This window comes from Maylandia zebra, linkage group LG8 (assembly GCF_041146795.1).
Source record: "Maylandia zebra isolate NMK-2024a linkage group LG8, Mzebra_GT3a, whole genome shotgun sequence".
Classification (NCBI taxonomy): domain Eukaryota; kingdom Metazoa; phylum Chordata; class Actinopteri; order Cichliformes; family Cichlidae; genus Maylandia; species Maylandia zebra.
The window spans coordinates 21,243,624-21,266,910 of record NC_135174.1 but is presented as its reverse complement, the minus strand read 5'-3'; the positions used below and the strand labels follow the sequence as shown (position 1 = coordinate 21,266,910).

At 40.1% G+C, this 23,287-nt stretch overlaps 1 protein-coding gene across 2 annotated transcripts; it reads right to left on the bottom strand.

Moving 5' to 3' along the window:
- Positions 1-62: 62 nt before the first annotated feature.
- entpd1 (ectonucleoside triphosphate diphosphohydrolase 1) lies at positions 63-23,019 on the bottom strand. Of its 2 annotated transcripts, none has more exons than XM_004561165.5 (10): positions 22,829-23,019; positions 11,462-11,589; positions 10,955-11,072; positions 7,520-7,670; positions 7,026-7,185; positions 6,703-6,906; positions 6,282-6,539; positions 4,393-4,506; positions 4,117-4,254; positions 63-1,564 (listed from the first exon to the last, which is right to left on the bottom strand). In XM_004561165.5, exons 1-10 carry the CDS (start codon positions 22,842-22,844, stop codon positions 1,355-1,357), a joined length of 1,497 nt encoding a protein of 498 aa, XP_004561222.2. In that variant the 5' UTR covers positions 22,845-23,019; the 3' UTR covers positions 63-1,354. The 2 variants fall into 2 exon arrangements, with proteins under 2 accessions (XP_004561222.2, XP_012777319.2); XM_012921865.5 differs by lacking the exon at positions 22,829-23,019 and adding an exon at positions 12,632-13,174.
- Between the last annotated feature and the right edge of the window lie 268 nt (positions 23,020-23,287).

Here is a 23,287-nt window from a genome sequence, read left to right as displayed (position 1 = left end):
ATTTGCAAATGTCCTCTATCTCATTTGCCACTCACACATACTCACAGTGCAGTGCAAAAGTCTTAAGCCACCCTTCATGTCTTTATTTCTTGCTTGGAAAATGGGGGATGGGGTAGTGATTTAATAAAACATACAAATATACATGGAAACACAATAAAACACAAGCAAAAAAACGGTTTTTACAAATGCAACAAATCAGAAGGTTGAACTACTTTTATTCTTTAACACAGTCTTTTCTCTCTTGGGCAAGATTTCTTGTAATTTTTGAGTAGAAAGTAGTTGTCAAAACTTCTTGAAGGACATTCAAAGCTCTTCTTTGGCTGTTGGCTGCCTTTTGTCCTGTTCTCTTACAAGATGATCTCACACTGCTTCAGTAATGTTGAAATCTGGGCTCTGGGGAGGTGAATCCATGACTGATAGTGTTCCATTGTGTATTTTTCCATCCAGGTATGCTTTTACTGTAAGCAGTATGTTTTGGATCATTATCACGCTAAAAGTTTGTTCCAGACGATGTTGCATGGTGGATAAAATTCTGACAGAATCAGAGCCAGATGCATTTCTCCAATTATCTGTCAAGTCTTTGCTGGATTCTTTCCTATTGCTTAAGGAAATCACTTAAAGATACCTTTCATCTCCTGTAGATAGTTTTTCAGGCCTGCCAGTTCTTCCTTGTCCAGTTTCCTCAATTTATTTAAGGACACATTGCACATGATGCTGAGATATTAAGTTTTAAAAATAATAGCTCTTTGTTGGTGAAAAATACATTTTGTGTCTGTTAAACTGTGTTATCGTTGGCATTTTTCACGAATTCAATGAAAGAAATGTGAACACATGATACATTTTTGCAACAGCTGTTAATAACAGAGTGCTTAAAGATACTATTTAAAATGAGTTCATTGCTAAGTTGTCTGTTTTGTGCTGACAGAACACTAGTTCATCCCTTGAGCTAGGTGTCTTCTTTTATACTTGAATGACTCATAGGTCAGCGTTAAGTGGCTTAAGAAAAAAAAATCCTCTTAAATGGCGAGGTACAAAGACTGAACTGAAAATAAGCGAAAAAGCAGCCAATGTCTAAAGAAGAATTGTGAAAGACCTTCAGGAAGTCTAGAGAACTATTGCTCAAGAGAGGTTAAAAATAATAGTTTGTGTAGGTTCTCAGTCATCAAGGTTATGGTTGTCTATGGAACTTGGAAAGACAAGAGCCTGGACTCCTTTAAGTTTCTTGAAGACGGTTCACCTCTCGCTGCTTAGACTACAAGTACATGTGGCTCCTTGAAAGGAAAATATAAATAGATGAGGAGTGACTCGAGATTTTTGCACATAACTGTACATGCATACATACGCTTCAGAGTGTTTATACAATTTGTGTTTTCTTGGAGCAACGGGGCCAGAATATGCGGAGGGCGAGAAGTAAGAGGAGGCCAATGAGTAGTATTGTCATGATGGTTACTATGGAGACGTAGCCAGCGTGGGGGAGAGGGGGTGAGTCAGGAGCCTCAGCTGGGATCATGTTGGTGAGATTCAACATGTAACCCAGAGTCCAGCCTGCATCACTGCCTTTTATCTGGAAACAAAGAAGAAGGGAAGCGATCGCCATAAACATAAACTGTTGACAAATTCAAATAAAAAGCGTTTAAATTCAGTTGTCTTAAAAAGCCTTGCTACTACTAGAAGATCTTCAGTATGCCAAAGCACTGATTAATGTGCCAGTCCAAACTCTCCTTTAAGTGTTCAACCCACACAAGTAGGGAGCAGGAGTTCAGGTTTTTCCTTTAATTTGTCACCAGTCAGTATAGTGAGGTTAACCTGATGTAGCGGCTTATAGTGAAATGCCTTCCTTAGGGTATTATGGGTAATTTCACTCGCACAGCATATGCTTGCTAATTGTAAAAAAAGAAATTCAAAAAGTAAACATTGAAATTCTTACACGAGATGTTAATTAGAACTGTGACTGCACAGTCTGAAACAGCTGCTGGTCTACCCTTCGCTAACTGGGTCCCCCATCTAGCTACAGTATCATCCAGTACCTGTAATAGGCCCCACATTGAGGGGTTCAAAGAACACCAGCAGTTCCAATCAGCATTATTGTGAATCAACGTTTGATGTTAATCCTTTGTTTTTCAAGTACTCAGCTGTGTTATTTATTCATTTTTTAAATAAATGATTATGATATTTGATTACACAGAATCCAATTTGTGTGCATGTCTGTGTATAATTATAGCAGAGTAATAATTGTCAGAGTTTACAACAAGGAAGCAGACTGGCTGCTTTCTTGTTTTTTTGTTTTTTGCCACCTAGTCTTTCTGGAGTAATACGAAGTAACACCCAAACTAATCCTGTTGTATTGCATGTAGGTTGAACTGGTTTGAGTTTTTCTTGTTATGGTGTGATTTATGTCCCTTTTATCACTGCATTTTAAGTCACTAGAACAGAGCAATGAATTCCTTATCTGCTCACTGCTTTTTTCTAATCAAGGCTTCTTGGAAAGAGTTAAACATTCTTGTGTGTAATATAATTTAACTTTTAAAGGGGCAATTGTGGTTTAAGAGTTGGGAGTTAGTCTTGTAATCGGAAGGTTGCTGGTTCGAGCCCTGGCTCGGACAGTCTCGGTCGTTGTGTCCTTGGGCAAGACATTTCACCCGTTGCCTACTGGTGGTGGTCAGAGGGCCCGGTGGCGCCAGTGTCCGGCAGCCTTGCCTCTGTCAGTGCGCCCCACCCATTCACATACACAATGGTGTGTGTGAATGGGTGGATGACTGAATGTGTAAAGCGCCTTAGGGACTAGTAAAGCACTATACAAATACAGGCCATTTACCATTTTACTCAGAGGATGTAACCACTGATAATGTTAAAATCTTACCAACTTGGCTGTGAGAGAAGGAGGGTGAGTGGCTTACATCTAGATCTACACCCATTAGCAACATACCTGACTAAATAAATCATGATTTCATTTATTTATGGAAAAAAAGCCATCTAAACCTATCCTTGCAAACCCCCCAAAAAAGTAATTGCCCCTTAAACCTGCTGTAAGAACTGGTTTTGCTGCCCTTTGCAGCAAAAACTGTAATCAAGCATTTCCTAACTGTGACAAATATGCAAAAAAACAAAAACAAGAAGTTGTTGTTTACTGCCTGCTTTTTCACAGCACCACCTAGAAGAAGTAGGTGTGAATTAATGCAAAGTTTAGTCCTCTAGATTGTATACTATATTACAGCATCTTTTAACATGGCGTGAAATCCTGATCCCTGATCCTGATCATTGTTTGTATGGCTTTCTTGATGACAGCATGTGTGTGTGTGCAGCTGGCTGAGGAGGTGGTTGCTGAATATTCCTCTGAAGTGTAAAATCTTTGCCGTGTTTCATATGAAAAAGGAATTGCAATCTATTTTCTGGCTGCTTGATTAGGTTACGTGCAATATTCTGCGTAGTCTATTTCCCTTGTGTGTTCTGTGAGGAGATAACCGAGAGTCTCGTTTTAATCTGAAACCTAAACTGAAGGCTGACTTTGCACTTTACCTCAGATGAGAAGAGCTTTGCTGCTGTATAATTCACGGGCTGTTGCTACCTACTTTTTGAATCACTTTTAAGGTGGTGGTAGAGAGTGGTTCTGTTGTTTTGAGGGGTTTTATGTCCTCTGTGCTTTGCTTTTTACTTTCTTGTTTGAACAGCAGAGCTTTTTGTTTCTGCAAACTGCAAGCATATTAGATGTAGCTGGAATAGATTAGTGTTGTCTGATAAGGGTGCTATGAAATTCTTAAATAACTCAGAGCTTAGTTAGCTCTTTGCATAAAACTTGTGCCCGGTATTTATACCAATGCTTGTTAAAGCTGGCCTCCTAAAGGACAGCTGAATGCCCAAACTGGCAGAGAGGATTACAGTTAGTCCAAGTTAAATGTAATCCTAAATTTTTAAACCACCTTTTACACAGTTGAGGTTTTTCCACACCTGTCACTTTCCAACAGAGACTTAAATGTGTCCAGAAAGATGGATGTTACAGTAGGTATTTGTTTATATATGCACTCACACACACAAGTACAAGGTCAGGTCAGTATGACCTACCAGGTGTGGATGTCTCTCTTTAAGAGACAGGAAAAAGCTGGACAGTGATCTACTGACCTTCTTGATGAATTTTATGTTTGAGTAAGTCACTGCAGTGAAATCATATCCTTCTGTCAACAGGGTGAGGATGTAGGTGCCCGAGAAGCAGTATTCAGCCAGATACTTTACGTTTACTGTAGGATGCTGAATCTTTATCTGTGCAGGAAGTTCAAACGCAAGAATGCAATCAGTGTACATTACAGGCAGGCTGAAGGACATAGATAAGACACAGAAGGGGGTGACTATGACAGAACATTTTTTATGTATATAACCAATGTATACATTTTCTCTGACCTTATCCCAAGAGGTAGCACAGTACTGGCTTAGCTTTTCCTTCACAGTTTCAAGGGGCATGGATGTATCCGTCAAATTGAGGAAGTTCATCACAAAGTAGTAAGCAGAGAACGCCTAAAATGAAAGATGAAAAGAGAAAGCGATGACACAGGAGGAAATCAGGATATCTCTAGAAAGTGAAGTAATCAATTTATAAATACTACGGAAATTTATCGGACATTTATTGAAATCATTATATCATAATCATAACAATTGCCACTTAAACCACTAAAACGTTTTCCCCCTAAATATTTTAGAATAAGGTATCGGCTAAGTACCCCCTTCATTACAACTGCAAGGGGATGATTTTTTTTTTAAATAAATTAAAATTTTGTTGTTTTGATTGTTGGGGGTGTGGCTTATTACTGAGAGGTGGATCCTAACACTGGTGGCAGTAGCCAATAGCTGTGTGCCAGGTTTCAACATGGCAGGTTTACCACATGTACTGCACTGTCTGGGCATCTTAACCATGTTGCTGGGGTCTGTTGCAGTTATACTATAAGAAATATGGCTAGCTGTGTGATTAAGGTGGCAACAACCGTCAAATTAGTCTTTGCTAATTAAAAGAAATAGTCTGTGGTAGATACAATATTCAGTAGTATTGCAATGATTTAGTTTATTTTTTCGGGGGGTTTTTAGAAGGGAAACATGCACGTTTTCTATTCTATCACTACAACCTAAGTATACTGTCTCTTCAGACTGATTATTGTATCAGTTAATGTTACAAAGGTTTATTTTCTTATTCAGATCAGGAAGATGAGGAAACACAAGCGCTTTTTGCTGAGGCGTTCCACAATTAATGTCAGTCATGTTAAAAACAGAAGTAACTCAATAAACTGGTACTTCGAGGATTGCAGAATTGATTATACTGTATGTTCTGTAACCCCTGTGCACGCCCAAACGGCACGAGTGCTCTGTGCTTCCCACAGATAGATTCTGACTCAATAATTCCAGTTGATCCTCTACTTTGTGATACAGAGAGTGCACACTTCTCACAGAATCGGAATCAGATGGGGTTGCTCAAGGGGTGGGGTAGAAAACAGCATAAAGAGGGAACTTCGAATCAGCATCTGTTGGGTGTATTCAGGTCATAATTTTTCTGATTAATTTTCATTCAGGCTTTATAACATTACTGAAATATTTCCATTTGTTTTCTTACTGGTCTTCTGTTTTGTTTTCTATAAAATTTGCACACACAGTGAATAAAAGCAAATTAGGAAGCCATGTACAGTTATAGATAGTCCACATGATATAACTGCATTATTTTTGTATGAAATTTCTTCCATATTGGATGCAAAATGAGTGCCCAAAATGTGTGCACTTGTGTGCATACATGTGGCTGTTCACGAACAAGTCTCATGCTATGGATGAACTCCAACCCCATGATCATAGCCTGCATCTGCTGATAGTAGTCTGTTTTGTTGTGCAGCCTTGTAATCTGCGAGTTGTGGTTAGAGTGGTTAGAGCTCACAGGGGATCTTCAGAGCAGACATGAGCAGTATAAAAGATGGACATAACTTCTCGGACCGAAAAATTAAGCAAATGAAAAAGTGCCCTAAAGCTCTATTCTGTCTGAAGGCAATAGACTTTAGGCACCGTAGGATTCTTTCTGTCTTGACTTAAATAAATACTCTCTTGATGAGTTTATGTCCTCAGTCGCTCCTTTTGGGTCAATAAAAGTGAGGATAGTCGGGCAGTAAATTAAACTTGAATGGGGTCATTCTCACAGATGTAGCAAAAAATGAATGAATAAATGCATGAATGCTAAATGCTAAAATGAGTCACCAGATATACTTGGATGACTGTTTATAAACCAGGTTAAATCTACACATGGAGAAACACTCACTTACCCCGAATGGCCCCTGCAAAAGAGGCTGGAAGACCCCATTGAAAGAGCATCGGCTGTATTTGCAGGAAGTAAAGTTAAATACACTTTTGACAACTTCTTGGCATTCTTGGAAGTTTCCTTTCCCAATGTGATCAAATATTTCTGGAACTTCCTGAGGTTTCCTGCCTGACACACAGGGGCTGTCATAAAGGACGGAGTAGTTCTTTGTCTCATTGTAGCCTGAGTGGAAACAAGGATCCAATACTGTTGTTGCACCTGACTAGGAGAGAGAGTGAGATAGTGAGGTGCAACAGATGGAGAACAATGAAGCCTAAGTACTTTTGCACATTTAAGAACATTATGGCTCTCTCAGATAAGATCCCATATTTGATTAGTTTGAACAGTTCATTCACAAAACACAGGAACCAAGGTCAGAAGTTTACCTGAGTCTGATTTGCCACCACCATTTTTAACGCTTGGTCTTTTCCGTAGCACAGGAAGCTGTGAGTATACAGGTTATAATCATTTCCATAGAGTCGGAAGTTGACAGAGTTGATGGGTGACTCTGAGCCGTCAAAATCATCGGATATAAAGCTAATTTGAGTAGACGCCCCGCCAAGGTCAAGAGCGCCTGTTGTTTTCAAGCCCTGCAGAAGAGGTAAAATAACACTCGGTCAGTGCAGAACCAGGAGTACTGGCACACACAAAGTACGTCTCAGTGTGGACAAATGTGCACGGACCTGTATGTTGATGTGCACAAACTGACCTGTTTGAGACGATCATCCAAGTAGTTGACTGTGACCCACCCGAAGGCACCCTCTTCCTGCCCACTGAGGATTCTTGCTCCCTGATAGGAGAAGGGGGAGTTCCGCAAGGCGTTCTCCACAGCCTGAAATACGTTCTTTGATGCTGAGCTATTCACAATACTGCAGGCACACATGGCACAAATGTATGTGTGAGTCACGTCCACAAGTCAGATCAATACAGCAGCCCATAAATAATATATACATTGTATTGTGCATAATGGCTTTGACAGTAACCTATTCACTGTCCTGGCAGTTCTTGTGGAGATAAATGTGCAAATACGAACGGTTACAAAAAAATAGCAATATTTGCACTGCCAATGCAAACACAGTTTCAGCTTTTAGACAGGAGATAAGCTAAACAGTGTCAGCATGAAAAGCTGTTCACTGTGGGTGTTTTTAAAAAACATTCTTTTCTAGGTTTTATCATGAAAATGTCTAAGCTTGTGCAACATACTCCAGCAGCCTCATTCCTGCTGTGGCTCCCAGATAGAGTGGGGTCTCGTGAGCTCTTTCTTTGGGGACAGTCTCCTCAGCCTCCCCCATGCACTCTTTCAGAGACTCTCCTGCTTTCCATGGTTCAGACGCATAGCTGGAAATACCTTTACCTGTTAAAACAAAAAGTCAGGAGGGTTACTGGGCAGAAATTTAGTAACAATAAAGCACAGTGACAGCCTTGTCTTTACAGCGACCCTTCTTAAAAATTCACTCATCTGTAAAATTTCAGGAACTGTTCTGTATTTCAGAAGGGACGGGCCAGGTAAAGATGTTATTGAGGTTAAATGAACTTATAGAATAAATTGCCTAATACTAGGCAAAGATGCAGCCAGGAGTGCCTTACTAGTTTCAGTTCAAAATATAACACAGTTATGGGTATTTACATGTATATCATGTATGTAATTAATAGCGTTATTGGTAATAAATGACTTTTTTGTAAATGACAACAGTTTAATTAAATTATATATACCATGCTTAAATTTTTAATTATTCTGTGTTTATTTGGTACGATACAGTATCTATATTTGACTTAAAGTCGGGAAGCTGTAGGGAAACACCCAGTTTGGCTGTCTCTAAATGCACTTTTAAGGCTTACCAATAAACATACAATAGCTCCTTTGTTTAGTCCACATAAAAACAAAAATGCCATTCTGCAGTTTTGCAGGTGCCAGACATGCCTTTTTTGCCTGTGCATTGAATTCCTACAGTCTTGTCATCACCATGAGATTGTGTTGGTAATAAGCTATTGTTTTTCATTTGTCTGTCATTGCTTTTACAAAATAACCACGTCTAGATTCTCTGGAACCAAAACAAAAACACAGATAAAGATTTTTCAGAAAACAGAGAGTACAGTTACTAATCGGATGTGAAGGGATTTGGAATACATGTGTAATTGTTTTTATTCTGTTAAAATGATTAATTGGCTTACTGAATACATAGCTACCACAATATTATCAACATACAACAAAACATTAAGCCAAAAACACATCTAGCTCTGTGTATAGTAGTATATTCTTTTGCTCTAGCATAACTTGCTATTTTAAGCTTTCACAAAACAGGCATAGCATTAGTTCAGACAGGCACCAAAGTTAAGTTCAACTGATCTTCATGCCAACCCACTTCAACTAATACCCTCCTACACAGCTACAGTGGCTTGCAAAAGTATTCGGCCCCCTTGAACTTTCCCACATTTTGTCACATTACAGCAACAACCATGAATCAATTTTATTGGAATTCCACGTGAAAGACCAATACAAAGTGGTGTAAACGTGAGAAGTGGAACGAAAATCATACATGATTCCAAACATTTTTTACAAATAAATAACTGCAAAGTGGGGTGTGCTTAATTATTCAGCCCCCTTTGGTCTGAGTGCAGTCAGTTGCCCATAAACATTGCCTGATGAGCGCTAATGACTAAATAGAGTGCACCTGTGTGTAATCTAATGTCAGTACAAATACAGCAGCTCTGTGATGGCCTCAGAGGTTGTCTAAGAGAATATTGGGAGCAACAACACCATGAAGTCCAAAAGAACACACCAGACAGGTCAGGGATAAAGTTATTGAGAAATTTAAAGCAGGCTTAGGCTACAAAAAGATTTCCCAAGCCTTGAACATCCCACGGGGCACTGTTCAAGCAATCATTCAGAAATGGAAGGAGTATGGGATAACTGTAAACCTACCAAGACAAGGCCGTCCACCTAAAGGCTCAACAAGGGGAGCGCTGATCGGAAATGCAGCCAAGAGGCCCATGGTGACTCTGGACGAGCTGCAGAGATCTACAGCTCAGGTGGGGGAATCTGTCCATAGGACAACTATTAGTCGTGCACTGCACAAAGTTGGCCTTTACGGAAGAGTGGCCAGAAGAAAGCCATTGTTAACAGAAAATCACAAGAAGTCCTGTTTGCAGTTTGCCACAAGCCATGTGGGGGACACAGCAAACATGTGGAAGAAGGTGGTCTTGTCAGATGAGACCAAAATGGAACTTTTTGGCCAAAATGCAAAACGGTATGTGTGGCAGGAAACTAACACTGCACGTCACTCTGGACACACCATCCCCACTGTCAAATATGGTGGTGGCAGCATCATGCTCTGGGGGTGCTTCTCTTCAGCAGGGACAGGGAAGCTGGTCAGAGTTGATGGGAAGATGGATGGAGCCAAATACAGGGCAATCTTTGAAGAAAACCTCTTGGAGTCTGCAAAAGACTTGAGACTGGGGCGGAGGTTCACCTTCCAGCAGGACAACGACCCTAAACATAAAGCCAGGGCAACAATGGAATGATTTAAAACAAAACATATCCATGTGTTAGAACGGCCCAGTCAAAGTCCAGATCTAAATCCAATCGAGAATCTTTGGCAAGATCTGAAAACTGCTGTTCACAAACGCTGTCCATCTAATCTGACTGAGCTGGAGCTGTTTTGCAAAGAAGAATGGGCAAGGATTTCAGTCTCTAGATGTGCAAAGCTGGTAGAGACAAACCCTAAAAGACAGGCAGCTGTAATTGCAGCAAAAGGTGGTTTTACAAAGTATTGACTCAGGGGGCTGAATAATTACGCACACCCCACTTTGCAGTTATTTATTTGTGACAAAATGTGGGAAAGTTCAAGGGGGCCGAATACTTTTGCAAGCCACTGTATGTGACAAATCATAAATCATAAACGGTGTGCCATTCAGGTTGCTTAATCTGCCTACAATTGGTGTGTATCTCCAAGCCACTTTGCAACCCACCTACACTCCAGCTTCTCATTTTCAGGCAGTGTCTGAATTGATTAGTGTGTTATCTGTTGTCATTTTTTTTTCTATAGTGGTCCTGGGAAGTTGAACAAAATCCATTTAAGATAAGATAAGATAGAACTTTATTAATCCCTCGGGTGGGTTCCTCTGGGAAATTCGATTATATAGACTTAACACAACATTTGAAACAATGGCTGACTCGGTAAGGTGTTCCCCAGTGCCATTTGTCATTTAATATGAAATTTAATGTGGAGGCTTTTTAACGAACCATCAGATGTGTACCCAATAATGCTAATGAATAATTAGTAAGTGGCTATGCTAATCCACCAAGTCTCTAGATGTAAATTTTGATCAGTCTTTGGCTTCAGATGCCCTGCAGTTCGCTTTAAAAGAGCATAAGATTTCAAACTGAATGAAGAGAAAATGAATCACCTTGGACTTAAGGAAAATAGTATAATACAATTATACTTAATTGTAGCTTTTTAGAAGGAATCATTGTTAAACAGGAATGTATCATTTATGACCAAATTTAAACACGCACATACACAAACACTAATAGCTATATCAGTAAATATGCAGATTCATATGCAATTTCCTACATATTAATGCATATATGTAAGTTTGCACTGTCATATGAGAGTATTTGTGCAACATATACTGTACCTTTGACTTTGCAGGAGTGTGTCTGTTCAACTCTGCCAGTGTTGTTATCCTTCTCTGCTGGCCACTGATAAATATAAAGAGCTGTGTGGGAAGATCCAGCATCCAGCACAATCCCATACTGGAGGAGGAGCAGAAAAATAACAAATTCTAGTTAATTAGTTACATGCAAACATTTAACATCAGGGTAATGATTGTATAAACTACATGTTGCCAAAACTGTGGCACCAATCCATGTGAATTAGGAGTACAGTACTTTATAAAAACTAGACCATGCTTTCAGCTGTGAGACTCAAACCTGGATCTGCAACTGTAACTAAAGAGATGATTTAATGTTATTGTTGATATCCGCTGGCCATATTCGGTGGTGGATTTGTAAAGCCGGTTGTACAAGCTGAGGTCATATACTGACAAGATGCCTTATTTGGTTTGTGGACTTTGGCTTAAGATTCCTGTGTAACACATTTGACTCCCACACAGGGAACAGGTCACAACATTTGAGTACTTTACCTTGTACTTTTGGGGGACAGGTTTGTTCTGCAAAACCGCCACCGTCACCAGGGCAACAATCGCTATGACACCAATCACAATGATGATGATGGTCACAGGCGTAGGCCAGGGGTTCTTCTCTTTCATCTCTGAGAGCGTGGGTGGAGAGACAGACAGAGACAGGAAGGAGAGGAGAGGCGAGAGGGTAAAAAGGGGAAGATGGAGACACACTGTTAAGTAGGTATGTGTTTAGCCACTCTTGGTTCCAGATGTGGCATATGTCACAGAATGTGTGTGCTTGGATGTTGGAGAGAAACTGTGTTGGAAAGAGCGTTTAATTGTTTTGTTGTGTTTTGTAACCAAGGGCTTTCTGATTTGGGGTGTGTAAATTGTTGCCAGACTGTTCATTGATTTTAGGGGGAGTTGTTATTTCAGCCACAGCACATTAGAGAGGGTATCTCACTGGTGTATTTAACATGGGCTGAAAGATCAGATATCCACTATGAAAAGCACTTAAAGAGAACTATTATTGTGGAAATACTTGAACTGTTTATACAACACAGAGGGACAATTGGATATAATCAAAAAGACAACTCTACCAAAGAAAGGCTGACCTATTAATTCAATAGCTATACTCCCACAAGAGTGTATGAAAACAGTGATTAAAGATTTCAACATGTGCTAGTTATTATTTTGATATCAAATATTACTTTTTGGGTTCTCATTCCTCTTGAAGTACTCTGAAGTATAGAGCTATCACAATTGCTCTAATGGGATAAAGTCAAGATGCTATAGCAGATAATATGCACTTTTAAGTGCACAGTTTCAAAAACAGACAAAAAAAAGGGTATAAAAGGCTGTCTGTAGTCACAAAGCTACTGTGATGGAAAATCGATGAATAAGATACCAGTATGAAAGCAAGCCCACATATACAAGCACACGCATGGTTGTTTGATTATTGCCAGGGCAAACGAACTGACAGATACTGTCGAGGCGCGCACGACAGCTGGCAAAGCAGAAACTGACCTACCGGCAGAGTACAGGACAAAACAGTTTTTCTGCCTACTTCACTAACAGTACCTGCAGCACCGATAGTTAAGCTCACCTCAGTCTACTGTGAGAAAACGCACTGAAAGACTGAAAGTTAAAGCACATTAAACCCAGAGGCGCACAGCGAGCGAGAGCACTTACCTCTGTTGTGTACTTCAGACGGGGAAGGGATAGAGACAGATAGTGAAAGGGAGAAAAAAGAGAGGGGGAGGGTATGTGAGAGAGGGAGAGAGGGTGGAAGTTGAAGGAAAAGAAAATATGGGCTGGACGGGGAGAGGAGAGAAGTGACAGAGGAAGGTAGCCTGGTGATAAGATGAGGAGAGGTTTTTCCGTCGTGGCCGGACACGGATTAGAACAGAGCTGTATGTGTGTGCGTGTGTGTGTGTTTGCGTTGTAGCAGCTTTAAAGCACTCAGTTTCCTCCCCAAGCTGGGACAGCAGAGCTGGTCGCTATGGAGATGCAACTAAAGCGTGTTTGTGCGTATGTCGGCGCGTTCCCGTGTGTGCATGTGAATCCCTTAAAAGGGACTCTCTCTCTGGGAGCTAATGAGAGTCACTCTGCCCAGCACTACTCTTTCTACCCTCTGTTCATTCTGTGGGATGTGTATGAGGGAGGAGGGAAGTGGGGACTCCCTTGTTCGACTGTTTCTTATTATTGGAGACTGTGATGTCATCTCAGTGACGGATCGGAATTCCCTTCTTTTCTGTAAGGCTGTGTGTGTGTGTGTGTGTGTGTGTGTGTGTGTGTGTGTGTGTGTGTGTGTGTGTGTGTGTCTACGTGTGGGGTGTGTGTAGAAGAATGGAGGTTGTTGAAAAGTTTGTGTGTGTGTGTGTGTGTGTGTGTGTGTGTGTGTGTGTGTGTGTGTGTGCCCCTGAACATGACCTGCCTGCAGATTTGTTGATCCATTCACAGATGGTTTCTGTCATTTGTTTTCCTCTCTTGCAACACACATGCACATACATAATCAAACATACACTAGAGAATGATTGCCAACCTTCCTAACTTCAGAGAGCTGTATAATTCAAGCCTTCCCACAATAATACATTACGTACACACTCCTGTAATAAATATCCTGCAATTGGTTCAACATCACTTCCAAGAAATGGCGTTTAAAAGCATCCTTGCTCTGGAATAATGGTAACAATAAAACAAATTAAACGCCCACTAAATTAAAATAAGCAACTTAGATGCTTGAAAAATAAATGTCCAAATGGAGATATTTCAAAGCTTGCAAGTTCCTTGTATTTTCACTCTCAGCTCTGTACATAGTACAACCCAGCACATGACAGTAGCTGTAGACTTGTAAAAGTACATTATGTTAAAACAGTGATAACACATTACCACAACAGACTGACGAAAGGTCAGCTGGGATAGGCTCTAGGAGCCTGAATTTGGAGAAGTGGAAGTGTACAGATGAATGCATAAGTATTGTTTTAAAGCCTATTTCCTATAGCTTTTAATACAGCTTGATGGATATTTCCTCTCTAACAAAGGCTACTTGTTAGGAGTCGGAAGAGCAAGAACTTTTTTAAGCCTGTACTTTTAAAAAAGTTCCACATAATTACACTATATATATATATCCATCCATCCATCCATCCATCGTCATCCGCTTTGTCCGGGGTCGGGTCGCGGGGGCAGCAGTCTAAGCAAAGAGGCCCAGACCTCCCTCTCCCCAGCCACCTCCTCCAGCTTGTCCGGGGGGATACCAAGGCGTTCCCAGGCCAGCCGAGAGATATAATCTCTCCAGCGTGTCCTGGGTCTGCCCCGGGGCCTCCTCCCGGTGGGACATGCCTGGAACACCTCACCCAGGAGGCGCCCAGGGGGCATCCTTGTCAGATGCCCGAACCACCTCAGCTGGCTCCTTTCGATGTGGATTTTAATATATACATCTCAATTTAGTTTTGAACTCTTGCTTTTAAGGAAGTTTGTGAGTTTGTGATTAACAAAGGGTAGATCTGAATCAGAAACTGAGGACACTGCTAGCTCATATGTTAGGGACTTGTCTATCAAAAGTCATCCCATAAAGCAAACCAAGCTTTATTGTCTGTTTGACACTAACGGGGGACCATGATTTACAAAATGTATAACATCCTGTAGTAAAGAAGAGTTATGGCTAGTGGTCGTAACCATAAACTAATAAGGAAAATGTTTACTGAGCCAATGAATCAAGTGAGAACTAGGGAATCAGACATTCCTTTGTATCCCGAGGAGTCTTCCTTGATCAGTGTGAGGATAATCCAGAAAAAAAACTTCAGAATATTCAGCATTCATTTTGAATTAGATGTAGGTGACTATTTTTAATATGAAACAATAAAATGTTTATTATCTGTTGCTACAAGGTCCCACCAACAACAGTGTTATAGTCAGTGTTGGGGAATAACGGCATATATACGTATTTAAAATACAAAATATGAGTAACTTTATTTCATTACAATTACCATTTAAATGATGTGATGAAGTTATAATTAGAATATAGTTATTTTGTTGAAATAAATGGATTACAAGGCAGTCATTTCCTGTTTCATATGTTAGGCTATCCCCTCCCTAATTTTGGTAATTAAATGCATTGCCAGAAACCCAAACAAAACACGCAATAAGAGGCTCTAATGTAAGCATTGGTGGCGTCAGTTACACAATGGACCCATTAGGATGCTCCTCTACAGTAAATATATTGTCTATTCAGGGAGATTTGGGCTTAACAGCCAATTGGTGGAGAAAAACAAGAATTTGCAGGATGTGATTACTACATTCATGTAGTTGTAAAAAGCATGACAATATATTAAGTAATCCAAAGTATTCAGAATATGTTACTAACATTGAGTAACTTAACAGAATACATTACAAACTACATTTTGGGACATGTATTCTGTAATCTGTAGTAAAAGTAACTTTCCCAACACTGGTTATAGTGAAATAATAGCGACACAGCAATGTATACAGCGGTTCATAGCATTTTATGGGCAGCAAACCACGTCTGGCCATTTGGTTTAAATAAACTACTTACATTTGAATCCTAAACATTATACAGTTTTGCCCATTTTGGTCACCAGACACTCTTTAATAAATTACCTATCAGAGAACAGCTTACTGTTTTTGTTTTTCGTGTGTGTGTGTTTTTTGTAGGACTGCTAAAATAGCCCCAGAATTTTTTTTCTTTTATTTACTTACATGTGTGCAAGCATATGCACATGAAATTCAAGATGTTGACTGATGCAGAGCTGCAACAGACATCTGAACCTTTGGCAGCAAAGCTGCAAAAGCAACAACGATCTTTTTTTTTTATTTTATTTTTTTTTTACCAAGCTTTACACAGGGATCGAGTAGTCAAGACCAGCTTTGGATTTCCCACAAAATCGCAAAAAACAGTGAGCCATGATCTTTTCAGGATTTTTATGAACAAGTGCTTGGTGGACTCTGCCGTGCTAATGTGCCTTGAGGGGTAAAAATAAAAAAGAATTTGACAACGTGCCACCATCAAGCGACCCTCAACAAGATGGATTGAAGACACTCCAAAGAATCTGGAGCTTTGGTTGAAAAACAAAGCAAACATTTCGACTTTTTCTTCTTGGCACTGGACAACAGCTGTGACATTTGTGAGTCAAGTTATTCAATCATTCCCAGGTATTGCACATGGGAAAATGAAAGAATTTGAGATTACAAAAGAATTGATAACAGTACGCTCAATGAAAGGGAACACACCAAGAAGTGATTTGCTCACAGAGGTAAATGCATGACTGACCCTCGAACTGAAATGGGTCAAAATGACAAGTGTTGCAACTGATGACCAAATCTGACATAGAAAAATTACGGACTTTTGAAGTAGGTGCGAGATAAAGTGCCTGAAATTAACCCAGAACTGAAATTGGAATTTTTGCATTTTATTTATGGGAAAATATCTAGTAACACAGCATAAGTCAGACGTAAGTACAAAAATAGCCTAGGTAGAGTTCTCCTTTAAAATTGTAAGTAAATGTATAGCATAACTGCTTAATGTCTTAGTTTAAAAATAAATAAAGTAACATATCTTTGTTCCTCTTTAGAGAACCTGCACTATATTCTCTCGTAATAAAACTGAAATTGAAAAAATATTTTCTACCTGGGATGTTGCCACCAGATGCTTTCCATTCACCATTGTGCTTCCTCTCATTTGGAGTTAGTGGGAACTCCAGCAGTTTTCAGTGGAATCATCAACTGCTAGTATCTCCGCCTTTGTAGCCTTGATGGCGCGTGTTTTGCCTTAAATCATGAAACAAATTTATTTCCACCTTTATCGGGGGTAGTTCATTTTGGTTTTCATTTTTCTGCGTATTTAAAGCAGTGTGCTTTGCCACGGGTTCCCAAAATTGCTCCATGACACGGTTCTCACTGTTGGACATGTTGGGCCTTGTCTTGTTTGTGTATGCTAGAAAGGATATGACACTTTTATATCATACGAAAGTTTTGACCTGTATTATTGTAGATGATATGGCAGAACCCTTCTTAAAATTTTCACACTGAAGAAGGAAAAAAAGACAGCATCGATACTGAAGTTTCCACATTAGTTAAGCTCATCAAAAGCTTATATAATGCCACTAACTCAGCATTCCTGTCTGAACTACATCATTTGAGGCTATTCACTTGCTTCAGAAGAAATATGGACTTAATCAAACTTTTTCTTGAGGGCATGCAGCTGCAGAGGTGCAAGAATGAAGCCACATGTTGATGTAGTAAACATTTTTAGAATTGGATCTTGTTCATCTCTAGTAAATATAGGGTCTCATCCTCCTTGCAGTGATGGGAAAAATTGGTGGTTGCCTGGGTATTTCTCTGAATTGTCTGGCATTTTGTAACCAGTAAGAGCTGACTGACTTCCCGACTGAGTGTGTAATGTCTTTTACCTCTGGGTAACCACTTTCGATCACAAGGCGATCGCACAGGTCAACTTGTAGCAAACCTCTGTCCAAGTAACAGTGGTCCAATTCAGACATACTGTTGACAGATTATTGAATGTATGCAAATAATAAGCAGACAGACTGACCCAGTTCCCATTTTCACAGCAACCACTTGAAAGGCAAATGGATCATAATTTCATTCCAAATGTCACAATAACTGTGCTTTTGCTGCAGTCTCCAACAACTGCTTTAACTATTCTGACTGTGACATAAATAAAAGAACAAAACTTGGCATCAGTGACTCACTCCGTTAATTACAAGAGACTCCTACTTATTATCGTACAATATCGAAGTCTAGAAGTGACGTGTAACCAAAGAGTTATAAAGGTGGCAGACAGAACTGAACCTTACCCTGTCTTAAAGTTACTGTCAAGTCTGAGTGTGCAGCAGCTTGGAGCAATTTGTCTCAAAGTCCTCCTTTCATTTGCTTTGAGATTAAAGTGGGGGAAGACTGCGACTTTATATGTAACCACGTAAGAATGATATAGCTGTCGGCTAAAAGGATACCGAAACATGCTGAGACAGAAAATGGGGGTTTACCTGAGCAGAAAATTTGGCAAATGACATCAGAGGAATTCTCTTGCAACATCAACAGGTTTTTACATACGGAATAAGGTTTGCTTTTCTGTGTTGTGAGGAACTTTAATGGCACTGTGCCTTCTCGAATCATTAGAAATATAAGCATAGTCTAATCCTTAGTCTAAAACCAAATATTATTTCCAAACATTCCTGTGAACAAACAAAACTCCCCTCATTACACACAACTGTCTGCCAGATACACACACACACACACAGTCTCCTGTTCCCAAGCATACAGATTTGGCAAGCATTTCCCACACGCCGCCAGTGTTTTCATTTCCGATCCCTTGTAAGCACAATTGTATTGCTGAGGTGGATTGTTCGAACCTCGAAGTCATGACAGAGTGGTGGGAAAAAGATGCCACAAGGGGCCACTGGAAAAGCATAGCATCTGCTATCATTTAGTTGATATGCAGAATTTATTTTTTGTTAACATTAAAGCCTTTTTTTTTTTTTTATCATGCCCTGAATTTGCTTGAACTTTCACCTTTCAGGATGCAGGCAGTTGAAAGAACAGGGTTTAAAATAACATTTACAGGAACCCCTGCTGCCTAAAGTATGCATGAGTGCTGTTCACATAGACAACATGTGGAGCTTTTATCTATAGAAACAATGTTCAGTAACTGAGGCACATAGAATAACATTAACAACACAAATCCATCCGTACACTCATCTTTCTGTCTCATAGTGATCACTCCCTGCACTTTATGTAGTCCTAAATGTACTTGTGTAAGACTTTAAGAATTTAAACATCATACAAAAAACAGATACAGATTTGACTTAAATTCACAAAAAAAGCAAAAAAAACCCACTGAAATACCTCTTTACTGTCAGTATGTTAAAGAGCACTGAGGTTTGTTTGTTTTCTGAATGGCGTGACACAAAAAAAGTCTCCACCCCTGCTGTCATGAATCGCTGTGCGGCAGGCAGGAGTTGGACCCAAAGTGCAGGACTCACAGACTCAGGGAGGTGAACTCAAAACTCAGCTTTATTTGCTGGCAGGGAAAAAACATACAAACTAATCTAAACTGGGAACTTGGAAAACTCACAGAGAGACACACAGGGAGATCCACACAGCATGAGGGACGACGTGACACTGACTCAGAGAAACACAGGGTTTAAATACACTGGGAAGTAACGAGGGGAATGAGACACAGAAGGAGGGCACAGCTGGGAGAAATCAGGACTGACGAGACAAGCAAAGCAGGACGCATTCACATGAGACACGGACCATCAAAGTAAAACAGGAAGTATCACACAGAGACGCGAACTTGACACAGTGGAGACAGCAACTAAGAAATACAGAGACATAAACCATAAGGCAGAGGTCTAAGAACCAAAATACACAGGGAAATACTCAGCTGGGAACACAAGAGACTAGACTAGAGAGAGTAACAAAAAACCAACCATGAGAACATAATGCACAATGCAGAGTGACAGAAAACAAGAAACTCAAACATGCAAAGACACAATTACACAGAACAGAGGGGACACAGAGAGACATGAAGGGCAAGGGATCAAAACTAGAAGCCATAGAATAAATCACACACAAGTACAATAATACAAAAATCACAAAGAACTAAAAACGCTGGGTCAGGAGACCCAGGACCGTGACACCTGCTGATGGGAAAATTTGGACTCATGAAACGCCTGTCATAAAGATATGGAGAGGAAGAGAAAGAACGATAGAGGCACATGATTGAGGTTGTTTTGCATCAGCAGATGCTGAGAGGGCTGTTGCTTTACATTTAGTGATGAGTCAATGGGTGACACAGCTAGAGATTTGCTCATGTGGTTTTATAATGACGGGAAGACGAGACAACAACCTGCCTTCGAGGCAGGTCTTAAAATTGTTGTGCTGCTCTGGTGGTTTGGCTTTAATTACTCATAAACATATGTGGACACACGCAGACTGTCTGAACGTACATCTGTGTGTGTTGCATAAAGACAGACTCAGCAGAACATGCCTTAGAGCATAGTAATCTAAGTGTTTGTATCCTCTATTTAACAAAAAATAAATAAATAGATCTGTGGTGGGAAAGTCATCCAGTTTAAAATGTCTGAAAATTTGAATTAGCATGATTGGTCAGTTTAAAAAGAACAGCCATAAAAGGAAGTCATCAAATGAGGAAGGTGTATATAAACACTAACTGTCAGATGGAATAATTCAAACTAAAGATTACTACAGGTTCATGATACTAGATATCTGCAGTGGAACAGCTGGAATGTTTTGTTTTCAGGTGTTGTGGAGGAAGCATTTAAAACCATTTAAACCAGTTCAGTACCAGTAAATTGTACCGAGCTGCTTGTAAGTGCAACCTGATCCTTGCAACCTGATGAAAACAATGTTTTTTAATATTAAACTTTTAGAATAATGGATTATGTTAATGTTGTACAGGAGCAAACAGAACTTGTATAGATTCTCAGTCGTCTAGGTTGGGGTAATGGAAAAAATTACGTTTTTGAAGATATTTCCGCTGTCATTTAAGAGGCTTCTTCACTTCTAAAAAACACAGTTTGGGTGGAGGTTGTCCTCTTTTTGCAGGTGGTAATGAGGTTGACACATTATTGATTGTTAATGAGAAAAGGCATTAGTCATTACAGTCAGTGGAGGTTAAGGTTGAAACCACTGTGGGAATTTGCCCAGGCCTGTTATTTGGCCCAGTGAGATCTTGTCAACTACAAATTCATGTATTTGCACTCCCTGTTTGGTCATACACCACTACTGTATTTAATCAGTGGTAATTATTAAATCCAGGTTCTTTTTCCCATAGTTTGTTTTTGTCCTCGCTCTGTCTTCTTCTCTCTCCCCTCACTCCCAACCAGCTACAACAGATGGCTGCCTTCCCTGAGATTTCTTTCTTCCTTCCCACTGTCACCATGGGGTTCTCTCTGTTATTGCATGATCTTTACAAAATAAAGCACCTTGAGGCAACTGTTGTGAATTTGCATTATATAAATAAAATTAAATTGATTTCAATAGAGTGCCTCTCCTCCTCACGGACAGGCACATGGCGAAGAGTTTCTCACGCGCATCACAAGCAGCTACGCCAGGGGTGTCGAACTCCAGGCCTCGAGGGCCGGTGTCCTGCAGGTTTTAGATATCACCGTGGGTCAACACACCCGAATGAAATGATTAGTTCATTGCCAGGCTTCTGGAGAACTTCAAGACATGTTGAGGAGGTAATTTAGCCATTTAAATCAGCTGTGTTGGATCAAGGACACATCTAAAACCTGCAGGATACCGGCCCTCGAGGCCTGGAGTTCGACACCTGTGAGCTACGCCTTGCCAAACAACATCCTTGACTTATTCTATGAATTTTTGTTTCTACATGTTGTGTCCTCATTTGTTGTTTATGTTAAGAGGGAGGCAACATCGCCTACTTGGCATATCTATAAATAAATTTTAGACTTGTGAATTGTGAAACAGCTGCTTCCTGTAAAGGGGAACCTCTGGCAACATCATATGATGAGAAATGTGAGGAACCATCCCTGCTTGCCATGGGGAAGTGATCTGTCCTTAGTGCTTAGTCCAGTCTGACCTTGCAGGACAGACTGGTGCTGACCTCGAGCTCAACTGGACCAACATGAACTTAAGCAGTAAAAATAACTATTGCTGTTTCAGTCCAAAACAACCCAATGAGTAACCAGTAACACAATGGTGTTTTCATGATTGCTCTGTTGCTTTGTCTTTACACTTTAAGATAAGCTACGTGTCACCAAACATGCACATATGTGACATTTGTACACATTTGTGGTAATGACTACACATTCCTGATGCACAAGCAGCCCGACACTAACCCTGGTACGCTGTAAGGACTTTGAAGAGACAAGTCGTCCAAATTAGGAATAAACTAATTTTCTTCCTTACATCTAGTAATATTAAGCTTTTCAGATTGTTTTTATTTTTAACTGCATATAAAAGTGACTCATTTGTAGTATTCAGAAACACTGACAGTGCATGAACCAATTTCCTGAGAATCTGAGGAAGGTGGAAGGCATTTGACACCAACACTGACTTAACTGGATTTTTCAAACATTTTAAAATTCAATTATTGCAATAGTAACTTTTTTTTTTTTTTTTAAAGAGGACTAGGCTATCCCAAATACTAAAAATGAAAAACTCACCACCACAAATGTAGTTGTACTTCTTTAAATTTGCAGTGCTCACATCATTGAAAATGATCTCTAAATGACTAAAGAATAAGGAGAATAGAAACCGGAAGATAAGCTGAAAAATGTTCTCTAATTCAGAGACAGCTTAAACTAAACTCATTGATTACTTTTGACTCAGCTGTACCCTTACCCTCCTTCACAGTGATAGAATAATCAGGCAGATATCAGTACAAATACCCATAATAGTTTAACAGTCAAACTGATTAGATATGATTAGCTGGATTCAGTTAATATGATAAAAAATAGGGCTAATAAAAAAGGACTTTGTCTGATAAACTGTGATTAACCTTTCTTAATCATGGGAGTAACTCTGTGTATGTGTGCCACTGTGTTTGTCATCAGCTACACATGGCCCATCAGTATCCCACTGACTCACATATGTTGAACGCACATGAGACATCTGGTTATGCCGTCTGTACGCACGGTCTAACACATGCTGTGGAAAAGTGATCGACCTGCCTCCATGCACTGCTACACAGCTGCTACATTTAGTAAGACAAGTCACACAGTTGGAAGACAACATGCACTCACTTGACGTTTAACGTCTATTGAAAAGACTGCTGCAACATCCTACTGCTGGATACACTGGCAAGGATTTCCTACTTTTGTGCGTGCATTTGTGTGTGTGTACCAGTCAAAGCAGTACACCTACCTCTTTGTGCAGACATGGGTTCTTTCTCAGCAGCCACACAATGCTCTTTCTATTCTTTGCCCCTCTCTTTCCTCTCTGTCTCCCCCTTCCTCTCACTCTTTCTCTCTAACCCTCTGTCTTCCACACACTGTTTCCCCCTCTCTCTCTCTCTCTCTCTCGCTCACTCTCTCTCTCTCTGTGGTAGCACAGCTCTCAGCTCAGTCTGTTTTCAGCACCTCCTTTCACATACACTCGCTTTATTAGGAGAAGCAGAGCTTCTCTCCTCCCTCTTAACCCACTCCCCTCCTTCACAGGCGCCTTCAGCTTGCCTTCTGTTTGTCCCCTTTCTTTTACTGTCTTCCTCTCCATCGATGTTATTGTCTTTGTCATTTTCCCTCAGTGTGTGTGTGTGTGTGTGTGGTTACTTATATTCTGCCTCTCTTTTTTAATCTCTTCCACTTCTCTAGCGCTCTTGCTCTC

Excerpts from the sequence above, each read along its gene's own strand:
- entpd1 (XM_004561165.5), bottom strand. Across the intron at positions 6,540-6,702 it reads TGGTGGCAAATCAGACTCAG|TCAGGTGCAACAACAGTATT; the intron begins GTAAACTTCTGA and ends TCTCTCTCCTAG. Across the intron at positions 1,565-4,116 it reads ACATAAAATTCATCAAGAAG|ATAAAAGGCAGTGATGCAGG; the intron begins GTCAGTAGATCA and ends CTTTGTTTCCAG.